This window comes from Anas acuta, chromosome 22, assembly GCF_963932015.1.
Source record: "Anas acuta chromosome 22, bAnaAcu1.1, whole genome shotgun sequence".
NCBI classification, from domain to species: domain Eukaryota; kingdom Metazoa; phylum Chordata; class Aves; order Anseriformes; family Anatidae; genus Anas; species Anas acuta.
In genome coordinates this window covers 8,223,143-8,241,296 of record NC_089000.1, presented here as the reverse complement: position 1 = coordinate 8,241,296, position 18,154 = coordinate 8,223,143, and the positions used below count along the sequence as shown (strand labels likewise).

The following is an 18,154-nucleotide window of genomic DNA, read 5'->3' as shown; positions in this document are numbered from 1 at the left end:
CGAGCCCCCCGGGGGCGGCGTTGGGGCGCGTGTGAGGGGGTAAAAGGCGGCGCCAAGCCCCCTGCCCGCCGCCTGAGGTGGCTGCGAGCTGAGGTGGCTGAGGTGGTGGGGCCGCGCTGCCGCCCTCCCTCCATTTTCCTGCCGCCCGCCCGGCCGCGCAGGACGCCTCAGGGGGGCCACTTCGCCTCAGGACCAGCCCGGGGAGCTCGGGGGCCGTTTTGGGGCGGCAGGCTGCGAGAAGAGCCTGGCTGCCCCCGGCGGGACGGAGCCGGCAGCAACTTAAGGGAGGATGGCAGCGCTGCCCGGGCTGCCGAGCCGCCGGGAGAGCAGCGGGGTGCCGACGGACAGCCGGGGGAGCTGGGTGCCGTGCTCCGCTGCCTAACGACCGGCGCTAAGATGGAATTTCTCACCTGGCTTTTCCCCGCTTTGGTCCTGCTGTGCACCCAGCAGCACAGGTGCATCAGGTAAGGCAGAGCCGCTCCGCGGGCTTAGCGGCGAGGGCTGCCCCGAGGGGGAGCGCGCTCGGCGGGGAGAGGGCACCGCGGGCTCCGATGCCGTGTCCCCGGCTCCTGCCGGCTGGGGACCCGTGGTCCTCCCGCGTAAGGGACCCCTGCTTCCCCCGCGTGAGGATGCTCCTCTGCCAAGCGGAGGGAACGGAAGGGGTGTTCTCAGCGGGACGTCGCTGGAGGACTTCTCCTGAGGCACCCACCCGAAGCAGGGGCGATCGCTGGGTGCGGTGGCTCCACGCAGCCCGGAGCAGCCCCGGAGGGTGCCCGCTTGAGCCCGCAGAGCCCAGCAGGAGCAGGGCACTGCCCCAGCAGCCCTGCTTGGGGCTGCCCCAGCGACAAAGCCCAAACCGACATCCCTCTGGCAATACCCCACACTGACATCCCCTTGGTGATGGGCTCGGGATGGCTCCTGGACCTGGGATGAGAGGATGGGCCTGGCAAAGATCTTACAGAAAGTTTGAAGAGCACCAGCCATTTCTTTCTATAATCAATTTCAAAGATAAATGTTTGTGATCCTCAGTCGCATTTATTCAGGAGGTGTTAGCTAGGCAACCAGCTATGTTCTCTATATATTCTGTACAGATCTGGAGGCTGGATGTGGAGAAAGCTTGCCATGATTATGCAATGAAAACAGAAGGGGGAGTAAAAAAGGACTTGCTGCATGGAAAAACATGCCCACATCATCCAGAGCAGAGGTGGCTGTGATATTAAAGGGGTCTTCCTACTTCTGCTTTATAGACATTGCTAATAACTTCAGAGGAGTAGAAGAGGCAAAGCGATTACTGTAGGAAGACACAACACTGCGGTTGCAGTCTTTGGAATTAATTTGTGAGCTCTCCTTTTTTCACTGGGAAGAAAAAAGATCTTGCATTAGAGGAAGTGTCAAGTCAACTGCTCTTATCCAGGACTGGCACAATGACTTATCCTGTGACCTTGAATTTGTTAACCAGGGCTAGATCCTGCCACCTTCATGCTCTGAAACAATCTAAAGGCAGAACTCTAAAGGCAGAGAAGAAGATACTGCTTATAACCAAAGGGCATAAAGATCTTGCCCCTAATTTCAGTGGTCCTGTTTCTCTAACTGCACTTGGGCTAGCACTCACTATTTTGGTTAAAAAGTAGTGTTGGAGTAAAACATAAATTTAAAAAGAGTGTTATGGAACAATCAGTCTTCTCAGCTTCTGCCTTCAAGATCTGTTTCTAGGCACAGAAACTGCCAGGATATGTGCAACCTGCAATTTTTTAGGTAAATTGTCACTGGATTAATTGCTTAGTTACTTGACTTTCTTCCTCCAGTTGCACAATAGTGACGAGTTGTTTGTTAGAAATATATATACTCATGGCAGAAAGCAAGGAAAGGCAAATTCTGTCTTGTGAAATTCAAACTGCCTGGTTCTTAGTAGTTTTTCAAATATGCCAAAGTGTAAGACATGCAGTGCTCAAAGCAAGCTGCACTGGTTAGTACAACACAGCTTTCTGAAGATTCAGGATTTAGCAAGGCTATGGGAGAACATTGTTTAATCCTGTAAAAATTGAGTCAGCTTGCTTGCATGTGTACTTTTGATGAGTTAATTATATGGAATTAAAACAAAACTTTACCCTTGCATCAGTAAAATTGCTTATACACAGATGACTCTTGACCTATGAAATAATTCCCCTTCTAAGAGCCCAAGAAGCACATTAACTCTTATTTTTCTTTCTTGGAGTCCTGTAAGATGACATTTTTGGTCAGAGGTGCTTTTACAAAGAGCAGTATTAGTAAAATACTGTGGTTTCAGAATAATGTGCAAAACTACCAATAATTACATTGGTATTGCTCTGATTTTGCTTTCTAAATGTAACGTCATTCATAGTTACGATGACAGAGGCAATCCAAAACCACAAAATTCTCTGACCATGAGTTCTACAGCCTGTATATTGACAGCTGTAAGCAAAAATGTATCAAAAAAGAGGAATATTTCAGAGAATTCTGAACTCAGTAGTATGTCATAAGATGTTCCAAAGGGAAAGCTACCTATTAAAATAACACTAAGGTCTGGCAGAGGAGAGAAGTGAGGAACACATGCAGCCTGCTTCCTCATGGCATTTTTGAGTACCCTTTGAGGGTGCTTAAAAGAGCTGTACTTGATGCAATTTCTCTGTCCTGTGCTGTTTGACTGAAGTGAATGAGCCAAATTCAACCTAAGTCAGCACAGTCTACTTATGCCAATATTGTTTTCATGTAAACAGTTCTATAAAAGTAGTACTTTTTGGTCTGCTTTTGGCAGTGATTAGTGGCAAGAAATTTGGCAGTTATGTGATTGAGAGCTCTTTGGGGCAAAGACCATTTTATCAGTTTGATATGCTGTGGGTGTCACAATAACAAAAATGTCAGAAGAATGATTCTCTAATTAAAAACAGGTCTATCATTTCTATTTAAGACTGTACTATATTAAATGGCTTTTATACATTTGCATAAAATTGTCCCGTACTGTGTCTCCCTCAGTCTTTTACTTCTAGTCATAGAAATGGAGGAGCTTTAACACGTGAATATATGCAAAGAGTGGTCTATTTTCTGTAGCTTAAAACTCACTGAGTTTTAGTGCTTTGATGGGGCTTTGATGTTCAAAAGGTTGCCATGAATTTAGCTTAATGCTTTTTCAATTACATTTCAAAATACAGAGCATATTTACAGTGAGCTTCACTTAAGAGTCTGGAATGGCAGATGGGAAGGATACACACGCTACCCTGGATAATCCTGGAGCTTGACAGAGGCCAGATTGTTCACTGACCTTGCTGGATATTCCTTGTGTTTTTCTCAAGAAAAGGTTTTCTTGAGTGGCAGTGACATCTGGGACTTCTGCCCCCAAAAAGAGATTATCTCAAAGGAGAGGAATCGTACTCCATCCCAGTCCTCAGCATCAGTCGAACTGGCATTTCCATCTTCCAGGTTAAAAGATTCATACAGCATCTATGTCACCTCCCCAAACAGAATCAGTCAAGCTAGCAGATTTAAAGAAGCAACAGAGATGCAAAAAGTCGCTTTCCACATCATACTGCAGTATATATTTGTCAAAAGGTTAGCACACTCTCCCTATAAGTGTGACTTAAAATCGGTATCTCATTGGCCGCTAACTCAGAGATGCTGTTGAGCTGTTGGCACTGCTGCTAGAGCTTTTGGCACTGCTGTGCAAAAATAATATTGCTAATGTTGTATCTTACTCAGCTGCTGTAGTGCACACAGAATACATAGGTTGCCTCTTTCACTGGTTTAATTTAAAGACTTAGCATATTTTTTCCAGTAATGTTGATAAATATCCAGCAACCATTTTCAAGCAGTGTTCTTTAAGACAGTGAAGACAGGCTAACATCTCGCTTGCATGACAAGCCTCTTCGAGACGTGCTGTCCGAGTTGATCAATGCTTCTCCTCCAGAGCATCCCAGATGAGCAGAATGCCTTGGTGCCACAGCAGCTGGGAGAAAGGTGTCAGCTTGAATAGAAATGATTCTAGGATATACCTACTTTTGATTCTAGAACTGACAATACTGAGCTCTAAAGGAGATGGATTTCATTGCTCTGTCGTTCATTATCCATTGCTTAGAGTTGCTTTCCTAACCTGTGTCAAGGACAGTTCTGTTAGGCAAAGAAGAACTTTACAGCCTTCCCAGGTTTATCAGTGGCGGCTTCCTCTTTACTTTGTCTACTATACAAGAAAATTTTTTTTTTTCAGAGTTTGAACAGCAGAAATTAGTTTTCTACTGTTAACAACCAGCTCTGTTGAAGCCCTCAAAATGCTGAAACTCCACATGTGGATGGATGAAAATACATTCTCTGAAATATCTGCTTGAAATGAGATGGGTGCAGAGTGAGAATGTAAATAAAAAAAAAAACATCCTTCTCAGCTTCAGATTTGGAAATGATTTCCAGAGAGATACTAGTGAACAGCATATGCTGTGGTTAGGTCACCTAGGCACCCTGCTCTGGCCTGGTGCAAAGTAAAGGTAAGCTTTTGATGAGCTGTTACACCCCTTGAACTTAACAAATCAATAGCTTAATTTTAGAAATTCCTTTTCTTACTTAAACAAGCTCTAGAGCAGCCTACATCAGGAAGCAAACTTGCTAATTCCACTAATAGTTTCCTTTCTTTTAATCTTTACTGCTTACATTACAAAAAGTTAATCCCTTCCAATGAGTATTTTATATGCTGGTCTTGCTTTTTCAGGTAAAACACATGAACAGTATTTTAGGCCATTATAATCCCTACTGCTTATCAAGGATTAATGACATTCTTCCACCATCCTTCACGTAACTTGAAAGCACTGCGTGTGATGTACAGAGCGTTAGCTCAGTGGAGTTACCCCAGACTGGTCTGTAAAGTGCCGTGAAGCTGAAGGCCTGCTTTCCAAGTCACCCTTTCTGACTAGATTAAAAAAACAAAACCAAAAACAGATTATATGTAGAATATTTTTGAATTTGGTCTTTTTCTTCCCCTTCAATATTCTTGAGGGGAATGGGAAATTTCTACGATGCTAGAGGACCCAGGATAACTTCAGACGTGAGGAGCACACTTCAGGCTGACACAAGCAGGACTTGGACGCATTTCCACCAGGCTGAATCACACACCCAAGCATACAGCCCCGGCCCCATCCCTCCTGTGTCTGTTGCTGTGCTCTAGTCCCATATTCATCTTCCTGGAAAAGCCTAATGTTAGCAAAAGCTTTTGTTAACTCACTGATAGCTGTCTGTAAATGCAACTGTAGGTGATTGTGGTTCCCAGCTTCTCTTTGAGTATTTAGAAGCTATTCAGCCAACACCATGCCAGTGTGTGAGAACAGCAGTAACTGAGGAATTTTGCTGCCCATTTGTAGAAATTTAAAAATGAACCAGCAGTGTAAACATAAACAATGTTTAATCTAGCCATAAAATTATTTCAGCTGTAATACTTTTAACAACTCCCACTGGTATTAAGTGCATATAGCACTATTAACTTCAGTAAATTTGTTACACTGATGATCTGACCCTAAGGCTTTATTAATAATAGAAACAAGATTCTTTTAATTGTGTCATGGATATTTAAGTAAAACTCCCTCTAGATTGTAATCTGCTTAAAACACATGGCAAGCTCTAGCCCACAGTTTTTAACCCAGCTCTGTCATCTGAACTCACTTTCAGCTCTGTGGCTCTCCATAATGCCATTACAATAGACTTCTGGCACAGGATAATTGCTGCACACTGTAAATGCACTTTCAAACAAAAAAAGATGAGGTTTGAGGCAGTTTTTATGGCATTATTTCTCTTACAGCAAGTGACTGATTGTAAATCGTTTATCTGGGAATGATTTCTTGATGCGCGCATGTAGAGATACCTAATGTGAAAGGGGAGCAGCAGATTTTTTTTCTATTATTTTTGCCAGCTTGATTACTCATGGCATTCTAATTTTACAACTTGTATCTAGCACTGCCACTGTGTATGGAGGAAGCATAAGTTACATTCTGCCACCCTCACAGCTCACCGTACTGCAGCCACCTTTTGACTTAAGTGTCGTTTTAAAAACACTCTGAGGAACTTGGCTGCAGTTTTAGAAAGATAAATCAAAAAGCGCCATCTTCAACTGAAAAGACAAATAGATTTTTGGCAGATAGATAGTGTATATTCATTCAGGTGTATCTGCCTATAAAAGAGGTTTATATATTTTACTGATTAGTAATACCACTAAATCTATGGCTGAGACTTACATCTTACAAATGAGTACATTTCTAAACAAAATACTTTAAAAATGGTCTCATTCTCTAATTTGCCAAGGTCTTAATTTAAATAATTCTTTGTTTTCTGCATTAACTGACAGCCTTAGTATTTCCAGAAATAGGATGGTAGATGTAAAAGGAAATAAATTAAAGGATTTCTGAACTGCAGTGGTTGAGGGTCTTGCAGAAGAAAGCCATACCTTAGCCCTTGTCACGGATTATGAAACAGTGATTTTCTTTAAGTTACAACTGACATGTGGAAGATCAGCGCATAGGAAATGGCAGTCTGATAGACGTGTTTGATACAGTTGGTGGGATGCAATAAAGAAGGAAAATTCTTTATTGACACCTATTATAAATCTTCAAAGCTTTTCTTTAAATCAATTATGTTATTCCAATGTATATAGTTGAGAATATGGCTGAGTCTCCCAAGATCCGTACTCAGAAGAGACAAAGGGAAGCGAGAAATGTCTGGGACTGTCATTTTAGGTGAAACAACAGCAATCTGCTTATGGCAAGGCAGTGTTACAAATGTGTTTAATATATATCCCCAATTTCAACATCTTGCAGTGAGCTAACGAAGTTTCACTCGTGAGCCATGTCCCTATATTTAAGGTCACTTAGGCTTTGACAACTGTTAATGCAAATTTTCAGTGTCTCAGCTGCTCAGGACTTACATTTATACATTGTTATCCCACAACTCCTCCCTTTTATAATTGATTCCATACACATGGGGCAAGAATTTCATCACCAGGGTGATCAAAGACTTTCCTTTCAGTTCCCTGTGAGAAGAGCTGGTTATTGTAGGATACTCTGTTACTGTGCTAGCAGTGACTGCAGGGGCTAAGATGCATGCCCGGACTGGCATATGTTGGAGAGAAAAAACGTGCTTTATGTGGGTCAATGTCACATGAACACTCTAAGAAAGTTATGTAAGTACCAAGGCAGAATATATTTATGGTATATTACTCTGCAGTCTTCCGTCAGTGTTTAACAAGCTTCTCTTCTGTTACTAGTGACATACATCTCTCAAATGCCACATTTATTGCTGGCCTCAGTGGAAAAAACTGCTAAAACAGTGCTCAGACAGCTCCACTGTAGTACTTGCATTCAGATCCGTGCCTCTCTCAAACCACTAGCAATATTCCTCTTTGTAAATAGTTGTGGTAGACATTGTCACAGTCCTTCCCTTATCTATTCCTGTCATGTCAATCACAGTGCTGGCAAGAGGGATTTATGTGAGCAGGCACAGATCTGCTCCAAAGGAAGTCTGCTAGCTCAGTTTAAACAGTTAATGAAGACAATTTGAGTTTGCCTTTGCTTCTAAGGGATTACGGAATAGCTCCTTCTACCAGGGGGTTGAGGGGCTGGTATGTGCCAAGTGCTGGAAAGGCAACAAAAAAACGTGCTAATATCTTCAGTGAGTGTCACTGGGTCAGAAAGAAGTGTATTCCTTGTACCCAAGAGAAGGAGCCTTGTTTCTGGGAGGGGGCCTGTGGCATGTTGCACAGATGTGGCAGCAGCACATCACCTCCCCAGGAAAGCCCACTGACTGCTGGTGGACCACTTGCGTCCCAAGAGTGACTGCAGAAGGACATTTCCATTGCAGCATCCCACATTCCTCACCTGAGGACATAAGGCCAAACACCTGTGCTGCCTGATGCTGGCAAGGGGAGAACAGCAGAAACTGGGGGCCTCCTGGAATGATGGAACCGTCCCTCTGTGCCCAGAGCTCTGGGGCCCCTGGGGGAAGGTGGAGTGGGACAGAGATGTGTTGGTTTGACAGACAGCTCACTGCTGCAGACTGTGCACATCGCATTTGAAGACACACTTCCCTTCTTGTTCTCGACTGTTCCATAGTGGTGCTAGGAGCTGTCACAGCTGCTGTGTCCTGCTACCAGGTAGCTGCATTTCAGCATCCACACATGCATTTCAGGCAGTATGCAAAGTATCCTGCTTTTCCTTATGCTTTCTTTACATTTCTAAAACTTTATTTTTTTTTTAAGAAAAAAAAAAGTATGTGCTTTTATCTCAGAAAGAGGTGGTGTTCTTGCCTGAAATATGTTTTGATATAAACAGAAATATCTGAAACGGTCTTCCCATCTATATGAAAAAAGAGGCGTTGTCTTCTGTTATTTTTATGTCTGTAAACACAGGCAAGTTTTAAAATATATTTACTCTCTTTACCTAGAGCTATGACTGACATTGGAGATTACATAGGCTCCAACATCGAAATATCCTGGTTACCCAACCTAGATGATTTGATGAAAGGTTATGCACGGAATTTCAGGCCTGGGATTGGAGGTGAGACACTGAGAATTGTCTTTTATTTCTTGCAATTCTTCTACCCTCTAATGTTTATCAGAACTTCATTTTCTACATGATTAAAAATTTGTAGTTATCTTATACTTGGATACTGGAAAAAGTAACCATCAGCAATTCTGCTGTACAACACAATTAGCAATGCAGTCTTTTCGCTAATATAGTTCTTAGATGCCTGATAACTAAGTTGAAGTCATTTTGGATTGTATCGTGACAGTAATTTCTGCAATTGCTTGAAGTCATTAAGCCAGAGGATGTGGTTTCCAGAAGAGATTCCACAAGTTTCAGTAGTTGTGCTTGTATTTCATTTCCCTTATCACTGAAGGGAGGTGTTCTGTTGAAAACTGAGGATGCAGTCTGCAGAAGATGGGAGTCTCTTGCTCTAATGCGGATTTCCTTTGGAAAGTGCAATTTTCCATGGAAAACACTTTGACGAATTCACTCCGTATGAAAGAATTAACAGTCCTTGGTCATCTACATACTTAACTTGCTCTGATGATGTACATCATGCTATTCAAATGTTTTTTCTCAGGTCCTCCTGTTAACGTTGCTCTTGCAATTGAAGTAGCCAGCATCGACCACATCTCAGAGGTGAACATGGTACGTTACGAGTTAAACTCACCAAGTTGTGACCGTAAGTACTGCAATGGCAGAAAGTGAAGGTGGCTAACTAAAGAGAGAGGTAATTGATTGTTTAAATTAAAATGGGCTGAGTATAAAATGTGCACAGGAAACAGCTAGGACATTTCTAAACCAATCCAATGATTTTTGACCACCTCCCAAGGCATCATTGTGTTTGTTTAGCATCACTTGTTAATTGGGATTTCTCTTTGCGTAGGAATATACCATGACAGTATTTCTGCACCAGAGCTGGCGAGATGAGCGTCTGTCTTACAACCACACCAATGAAACTCTGGGCTTAGACAGCCGGTTTGTGGACAAGCTCTGGCTGCCAGACACTTTCATAGTCAATGCCAAGTCTGCCTGGTTCCATGATGTGACTGTGGAAAACAAACTTATCAGGCTCCAGCCAGATGGGGTCATTTTATACAGCATAAGGTAAGCAAGAGAGGGTGCAAGTGTAATTGGTCATGTATTAACTTTTTGAACAGACTTCAAAGTAATCTCTCATTTTTCCCACAATAATTTCATAAAATAATTACTAATTCAAAGCAAAACCAAGTTGGTTGCTCACTCCTATTGAAAGATCCCTTTGCTTTACAAGGATTGCACTGCCCAAAATGTATCCTCAGCAACACTACCAGATTTTCCACTGAGTAACCACTAATTACTTTTCAAAATGAAAAAGAAGCTTCTCATAACTATTTGGGCACCACGTAGGGAGATGCTGAGTGCAAAGATTCTGCTTTCCACTTTCTTGCTGTTTTCCATGGGAACCATGAGTCTGATTTAGGTTCAGCTTCTGCATCTTATGAACAGAAAAAGCAGAAGGTCCAGAGCCATCCTTATGGTACTGGTTATGATCTTAGAGACAGTGGAAGGGACCAAACTTGGCTCAGAAAAGTCCATTTATCAGCACACGGACTTGACTCTGATATTAGACAAGTCATTTGACTTTTCAGCTCCTTGTCCCCTCCCAATCTTTGGGTTTCCCACATTCTTAGCAAAGACAATAGCCCTAAGAATTTTGGAAAGAGTGTGTTGTATTAGTATTATTAAGGTTTTCAGTTTTCCATTTAGACTTTGGGTTCTGAGAAAAAAATGAAGTCGACAGCTCTATCTGCACGCACCTAACTGCTGTTCATTTTGCTTGGGACAGGATTACTTCAACGGTGGCCTGCGACATGGACCTTTCCAAGTACCCAATGGATGAGCAAGAATGCATGTTGGATTTGGAGAGCTGTAAGGGCTGAGTACAGTGTTTCGTATAACCTACATGTTGCTTAAAGCCTGCATATATGGTACTTAGCTCGCTGGAGTAATTCTGCTTTAGTCACTGAAATGTAAGGGGTGCTTAGGATTTACAAATAATGGGTACAAACATGAATGCCTTCATTCTCTGTTGGGCATTAGACTGTGGACGTTTCAATGCTGGTTCAGCTCTGTTCCAATTCAAAAGTGTAGGATTTAATCCAGTGAAGATGAACAACCTACAGTCCTGCTGATGACAGATGTCTGGAACTTAGTGCTTGTAAAACCTAGAGGAAATGTGACAGTCGTTTTAGTAGCATTACTGAGGTTTCCATCAAATCCAGTGAGTAGAAGTAAAGAAGCACACAGGCAAAATTTGGTGTGCTATTTTTCCTTTGTGAGCAAACAGGAAAAAGAAAGAATTCTGTTTTTAATTAATGAGATTGTGAATAACTCTTGCATAGCCATTTAGTTTGCCTAGGCATTCTTGCATGTTACACCAAAATCAGTCAGCATACTGCAGAGATTGGCTTAAATTTATTTATATTCAGAAAGGTGAGTGAAGAATTAATTTATATTTTGTCCAAACTATATTTTATGTGTGATTGGCATTCCCATGAGCATTAATACTTTTGAATGAAGTTCACTGACAGAAGCAGGGGCCACTCAATTACTAGCAATGAATTTGGCTTTGTGTGATTTTTATATTAGAAGGAGTCTGGAAGACTGGGAGTCCTCTGGGTCCGGGCTCACAGGTCCTGGGAGTTCGAGAGATTTGTGAACAGCAATTTCTGACCAGAAGCATGAGCCTTTGATGCAAGTTTTTCTTCTTTTTTAACAAGGACTTTGTTTGCTAGGTGATTAACCACAATACCATTTTATCCTGTCAAAAATAGCAATCTACAGTTTCACTTATGTAATCACCAAATGCAGAGGCAGCAGACAGTGAAGCAGTGATCAGTTCTCTCTCCCAGCAAGTTCTGCAGGGAATTTTGATGGTGGTTGAATTTTTTATTTGAATTTGAGGATTTTGATTTCAGTGCAACAAAAAAAGTTGAAATAAAGCCTCTTTAAACCAATGAATGGTTTAGTAGCAAGTTGTGCATTAACAAAAACCACAACTAGCAGAGATTGATTTCCCATGGATTTGCATGTTATTTAAATCCACTCTTGCATATCCCACCCTTCTCTCATGTCCCTGGTACCCTGCACCTCTCCCTAGCAGTTATTTGCCAGCTGCCACCCATGCCAAACTGCAACAATTATAGGTCAATATACATGGTGATTGTCAACCTAGCTTCTGCATCTCAGAATGGACACAGGTCTGTGTTATAATCTTTTCTCTTACTGGATGCACTAATTTGATTTTCTGTTCTCTACACACCATTTCTTACCAAACTTGCAAGAATCTCGCATCTTGTATACAAAGAAACTTTTTGAGAGAGTTGGAATATTTCTCATGACACTGAAGCGCACTGTGCCATACCACATAGTGTTAGTCAGTGTGAATCAACTTGGATTATTCTCCCTGTAGGAAAGCTACTCTTGATGGGATCCTGGAAACACTGGTGTTGCCAGGATAGTGAATTATCTAGACTGAATCACAGTATGTTTGTATTGGGACCAATGAAAATCAGTGTAGCAAAGGAACTACAAGACTTCCACAATGAGCCTCCCAGGTTCTTAATTTCTTCCCCAAGCTTTGTATTTATTCAGCTTTCTTTTGGCAGATGGCTATTCTTCAGAGGACATTGTCTACCACTGGTCAGAAAACCAAGATGAAATCCATGGGCTGGATAAGCTGCAGCTTGCTCAATTCACAATCACCAATTACCAGTTCACAACAGAAATGATGAACTTCAAATCTGGTAACAGGATCAGTCTTCAATTCGGGGACAGTAGCAGATCTTTTCCTGCATGGGGAAGCCTCCTATATGTATAATAGAAAATCCTTCCTCTTCAGTAACTAATTTAAATAATCTTTCAGGTTCCTGATATTTATTTTTTTTTTAGCTCATACTTCTAAAAAACTCTAACCTTTTACTTTCAGGTAGCCACTGTAGCATATTATGTCCTTTAGCTCTACATGCTTGATAAAATACTGCATGGAATAGCCAGACAGCACTTGACAAAAAACACTTGAGGTATAGCTCACATTTTCCTGACCTAATTTGCAACTTCGGATAAAGAAAAATTTCCATTAGCCCTGATGTTATGAGGCTTATGACGTACAGTCAGATCATTCTAATTCTATCCAGTAGAAGTCAGTGGTGTGTATGCATATCACTGGCTTTATTGCAATGTTTGTAAAAGATTGGAGTCATTTCTTTCCTGCTGATTTTTCATCCTCTTTCATGTATTCAGATCCTCATTTATGCTGCACATCTCCTCTAAGCTCTTTTTTGAGTTTGAAATTAACTTGGCCTTTTAAAAAATCTAAATTTAGTATCTGGAGGACTTTCTACAGCAGATGATAAGACAGTACACATTTTGAAGCAATACTGTTATTCAAGAAGACTCATGATTTTATTTTCAGATCTGGCATTGATATGACCTGAGACAAATCATTTGACCTATTCTTAGCTAACTGTGCTGATGAGAACCGCACTACCTCGTGCCGGGTTTATGAGGACTAATTGAAAAAGATGCATAGAAGCTTTTTGTGATCCCTAGCCAAAATAATTTTGTTTAAGAATGTCGCTCTGTATCATTATAGGAAATGTTATTTTAAATACCAGTTTAACTGCAATTTACACAGTCAAAATCTTTCTTTGTCTGCTCTTTTTATCAGCAGGTCAGTTTCCCAGGCTCAGTCTCCACTTCCATCTTCGGCGAAATCGAGGAGTTTACATCATTCAGTCTTATGTTCCTTCTATCTTACTAGTGGCCATGTCGTGGGTATCCTTCTGGATCAGCCAGTCAGCGGTGCCTGCCAGAGTGTCATTAGGTAAAGCAGATAGTTTGGGGAATTAACAGGGAAGGTTATGCTGAAATTGTAATTATACAATTATGCTTTGTAATAGAACTCATTTTCCATGAAGGTACATTTATGAATGCTGTGTTAAAATTTGCAGGAGTGTCCTTTAAAATATTTCTTTCGTGCTTTGATTTCTGTCATGCTATCAGAGCAGCTGCCTCAATAAAGAACATCTAAAGGTGGTTAAAAGCAGTAGTGAGTATAAGGCAGTTGTATGAAATAATTGATTTGAAGGAACTGGAACCGTGACAGAAGTGTTCCTAGAGCTTGTTAATCCGTTTGTCTGAGTAAGGGTTGCAAGTCCAGACCCAAATGTTTTTGAGACAAGTTAAATCTTCTGGCTTTGTTTGTCCAGAACTAGAGCAAAACCAAGGATAAGATGTTCAAAGCTGTGTTAGTCATAGAAATCCACAGTCTTTACAAGCTCTTTAAATCCCGTTTGGAAAATCAGAAACCATGCCATTAAGGGTCTCCTACTGTGAAAAGTATTCCTCAGTTTCAGATGAGTAAATAGTCAGGTATACTAAAGGAACTTTCTCACACCTCACTGCAGGTATAACTACTGTTCTTACTATGACTACACTGATGGTCAGTGCCCGGTCTTCACTTCCACGAGCATCTGCCATCAAGGCACTTGATGTTTACTTCTGGATATGCTACGTGTTTGTCTTCGCTGCACTTGTAGAATATGCATTTGCACATTTCAATGCTGACTACATGAAAAAGCAAAAGAACAAGCTCAAGGCAAGAAGGCAGAGTGGAGAGGTCAGTAAGTTAAATACTGTGAAAAGATTTGCAAAAGCAATGGCTCTGCATTACAACTTTTGTCTTCTTTAGAAGATTTCTTACTTAACACTTCTGTCATGTTAATATAACAAGCAGCTAAAAGCAGCTGTTAATTTTCCCATGCAGCATGGTTAGCATTACACTAAATGCAACATATTCTTACATGATTTGTTGCTGTATTTAAGATAGGAAATGGAGAATAAGAGAGAATGAGTAAGAGGAGATGCAAAGTATTTCTTGAACCAAATTTTTACATCTTATACTTGGATAATATATTTAGAGCCTTTGATATTTGTCCAGTCCTTGGTGTAAGTTAAGGTAACCTAGAGTTACTCCTGTAGGGTTGGGCAATATCAATATGACATTATTATACAAGATGGGGAAGAAAAGCCTTTTATCAAAACATTATTTCATAGTTTCTTCTGCTAAGGCTCTTTTAGGTCTTCTACAGCCATTGGAAAAACAGAAAAGTAGGCTTGTAGTCTTCTTATTATTACTTCGTTTTAGGAAACTGTAGCAGATATGACTGATCAGCATTCATTTTCTGTCCCACTTCCACATTCTCTTGGCTTTGACAAGAGCCTGTAAACTGCCTGCTAGCTTTGGCCACACAGTGGTATAACTTTCATCTCGAAGACAGTCAATATGCAGTCAGGAGTGCCTCAACGTACTGTCTCAGTGATGTCTAGCTTGGCCAAAATACCTTTGCCTTATAAATTACTGTTACAGGTTCTCCTCTTTCCTTTGCAGGTAAATGTGAAGAATGCCATCGTTCTGTTTTCCCTTTCCATAGCTGGTGTGCACCAGGAACTGGCCATTTCCAACAGGCACCACCGCATTCCCAGAAGTCTGCCCGGATCATATGGCACAATAGAAATAGAAACTGGAGAGACAAAACTGCGGCCAGAAATGAAACTGGATAGAAAAAGTGGTCTGAAGTCCCTCTTTAAGCCCATTGATGCTGATACCATTGACATATATGCCAGAGCAGTGTTTCCAGCAGCCTTTGCAGCAGTCAATGTTATATACTGGGTTGCCTACACAATGTAAAAAAAACTATACGAAGAGCTACAAATTGAACAATACCTACACACTGAAAAGTCCTTGCTGAAACTGTATTGTTCCATCTCTTCTCAAAATATTTTCTGATGAGCTTGAGACACTTCTAGTCAAGAAACTCCTACAATCAATTCCTACTAAAAGCAGCAAGAGGAACAATTTGTTACGGATCTGATTTGATACATTAATAACTGTACTCTGCCAAATAGTCCCAGCTCCTTTTGTTTCCTCACTTGCCATGAGACAGTTTTTAATATGTATATATTTGCAGCAAATGTTTAAATCTTAAATTACTATGATTTTCCTCCACCTGAAGAGTTGATAAGTAATGAAGGTTTAGCTTTTCACACTCAGAGCATTTCCTTTTTCTTAATGGAACAGCTAATTCCTCACTTCCTCACAAGTGATTTTCTGCATCTTGCTTTCTGGGAGATGGTCCAGGTTTAACACTAGTGGTAAAGTTGGAGATTTTAATCATAAAAATCTCATGATCAAAGTAAAAAGGGAATAGAGGTGAGTGGAGGATTCTTCTTGAATTATTATTTGTCTTGGATACAAGTATTGAAAACTTTTAAATGCTCTTAGTCACAGCATGAAATAAAATATACTACATGGAATTCTACACAATTGTTGATAATGATTGCATTACATTTCAGATCTACACTAATGAAAGTTTAAACACTTAAGCAAAGTAACGTTTATTACTTTAATATGCCCCAAAGTAGACAAAAGTGGTTTAGAAACGCAAGCTTTCTATGTTGGATTACGAAAAATTTCAAAGGTGCTTGGTAACGAAAGAACTCAGACTCTGATTTCGGGAAGGACTTGAGAATTTGCTGTTAGTTTCCAGGGACAGTTTGCCATCTGTGCCTCTGAAAATCTCCTTTTTGCATCTGACTAAGGCAGTGACTGAAAGAAGAGAGCATGGGGAGGTGCAAGATTAAACAAGACAAAAGATGTAGATATGAGAAGAGCTGTGCTGGGCTTTGAAGATGGGTATCTTGAATGCAGTGGTTGCTGAGTGGTAGTTGCAATTGCACTGAGGAGGAAACAAGCATTTAATCACAGTGCACTGCATGCATTCCTCCTGCCTTACATATATTTGTGACACGTGGTCTGATTTCACATGACCAGAACTGAAAGAGCATTTTAACACAGATTTATAACTTAAAATGAGATTTGTTCAACATCACTGAAGTCAAGAGAATGCTCTGAAAAAAAATTAATGATCCTGAACTGAGCTGTAATAGAAAATATGCTCCCATCATAAGTCAGGCTTAGGTTCACCGTTAGGATCGTTAGTTTCTGCTATAATAGAAAAACTTTCTGCCAACTGTGTGCTGGGAGGCACAAACTAACATCAAGCCATCATTCTTCCACAAAGTTCTTACCAGCCTAGCCCTGGTCTGAGCCACCTGGATTGTGCTCCAAGCTCTTGCCACTGACTTGTTGTATCACGCAATTTTCATAGAATCATAGAATCATAGAATATCCTGAGTTGGAAGGGACCCTTAACGATCATCAAGTCCAACTCTTGACACCGCACAGGTCTACCCAAAAGTTCAGACCATGTGACTAAGTGCACAGTCCAATCTCTTCTTAAATTCAGTCAGGCTCGGTGCAGTGACCACTTCCCTGGGGAGCCCGTTCCAGTGTGCAACCACTCTCTCTGTGAAGAACCCCCTCCTGATGTCAAGCCTAAATTTCCCCTGCCTCAGCTTAACCCCATTCCCGCGGGTCCTGTCACTGGTGTTAATGGAGAAAAGGTCTCCTGCCTCTCGACACCCCCTTACGAGGAAGTTGTAGACTGCGATGAGATCTCCCCTCAGCCTCCTCTTCTCCAGGCTGAACAGGCCCAGTGCCCTCAGCCGTTCCTCGTACGTCTTCCCCTCCAGGCCTTTCACCATCTTCATAGCCCTCCTCTGGACACTCTCCAACAGTTTCATGTCCTTTTTATACTGTGGTGCCCAGAACTGCACACAGTACTCGAGGTGAGGCCGCACCAGCGCAGAGTAGAGCGGGACAATCACCTCCCTTGACCTACTAGCAATGCCGTGCTTGATGCACCCCAGGACACGGTTGGCCCTCCTGGCTGCCAGGGCACACTGCTGGCTCATATTCAACTTGCTGTCTACCACGACCCCCAGATCCCTCTCTTCTAGGCTGCTCTCCAGCGTCTCATCGCCCAGTCTGTACGTGCAGCCAGGATTTCCCCGTCCCAGGTGCAGGACCCGGCACTTGCTCTTATTGAACTTCATGCGGTTGAAGTTTTCATCTTATAATGGATATTTCATCTTATATGGATAAGATTTTCATCTTATCCAGAAAGCTTTAATGAATTAAGGTAATCAGGGTTCTCTTCTCCCCTCAGCTTATCATCCTTCTTTTTTATTTTTTCTGTTCAGGGTGTTGAAATGTTAAATTACAGAAACACACCATTTTTTTTTTTCTAAGCTTATTCTTAGTTAAGATCACTTTCTTCCAAAGAAAGTTCAACAGCTGGAGCTGCAACCCCTTCTGTTCTCTTCTCAATCACGCTTACTGATTTATGATTAAGTAGAGTGGGATGCAAACAGCAGACATGTGACTTTATAATGGCTTCTCCTTACTAAGCTGTTTCTTTTTCCATGATCCTGGGTCAAGTCCTTGACTTATCTTGCCTCCCCTTTCTACGCCTCCTTTCCACTGGAACTGAGCTGTTTCAATTTACACCTGACCTATTTGTTTGGTCTCTGAAGCAAAGGAAGCTTAAATGTGTACTTTCATAGGCGAGGCGATGTGGTGGGCATGTCTGAAACATTCTGCTCAGCACTTTGAACCATATCACTACAGCATGTTTTAGAAAGGTCATAGTGCTTTACTCTTCTATTATACTTGTATAAATCAGAAATAATCCTTTTTTAAT

At 41.5% G+C, this 18,154-nt stretch overlaps 2 protein-coding genes across 16 annotated transcripts in view; one reads left to right on the top strand and one right to left on the bottom strand.

The window, feature by feature from the left end:
* CFAP74 (cilia and flagella associated protein 74) overlaps window positions 1-18,154 on the bottom strand; it is a 75,044-nt gene that overhangs the window by 47,702 nt on the left and 9,188 nt on the right. The window contains exon 1 of one of the 14 annotated variants that reach the window (XM_068658617.1): window positions 411-1,075. The exons of the other annotated variants lie outside the window; for them this stretch is intronic. The gene's annotated coding sequence lies outside the window, so the exon portion shown is untranslated. Of the gene's footprint in view, window positions 1-410; window positions 1,076-18,154 lie in introns of those variants that run through there. 14 annotated transcript variants of the gene reach the window in all.
* On the top strand, window positions 113-16,823 carry GABRD (gamma-aminobutyric acid type A receptor subunit delta). Of its 2 annotated transcripts, none has more exons than XM_068658649.1 (9): window positions 113-464; window positions 8,425-8,537; window positions 9,088-9,155; window positions 9,394-9,614; window positions 10,336-10,418; window positions 12,158-12,295; window positions 13,222-13,374; window positions 13,958-14,169; window positions 14,941-16,823. In XM_068658649.1, exons 1-9 carry the CDS (start codon window positions 397-399, stop codon window positions 15,238-15,240), a joined length of 1,356 nt encoding a protein of 451 aa, XP_068514750.1. In that variant the 5' UTR covers window positions 113-396; the 3' UTR covers window positions 15,241-16,823. The 2 variants fall into 2 exon arrangements, with proteins under 2 accessions (XP_068514750.1, XP_068514749.1); XM_068658648.1 differs by having other exon boundaries at window positions 13,219-13,374.

What these genes read in the sequence shown, in the direction of transcription:
- GABRD (XM_068658648.1), top strand. Translation starts at nt 397, where the DNA reads ATGGAATTTCTCACCTGGCTTTTCCCCGCTTTGGTCCTGCTGTGCACC. An exon ending in CAGCAGCACAGGTGCATCAG is followed by an intron (nt 465 to 8,424) that starts GTAAGGCAGAGC and finishes CTCTTTACCTAG; the next exon opens with AGCTATGACTGACATTGGAG. An exon ending in TTTCAGGCCTGGGATTGGAG is followed by an intron (nt 8,538 to 9,087) that starts GTGAGACACTGA and finishes GTTTTTTCTCAG; the next exon opens with GTCCTCCTGTTAACGTTGCT.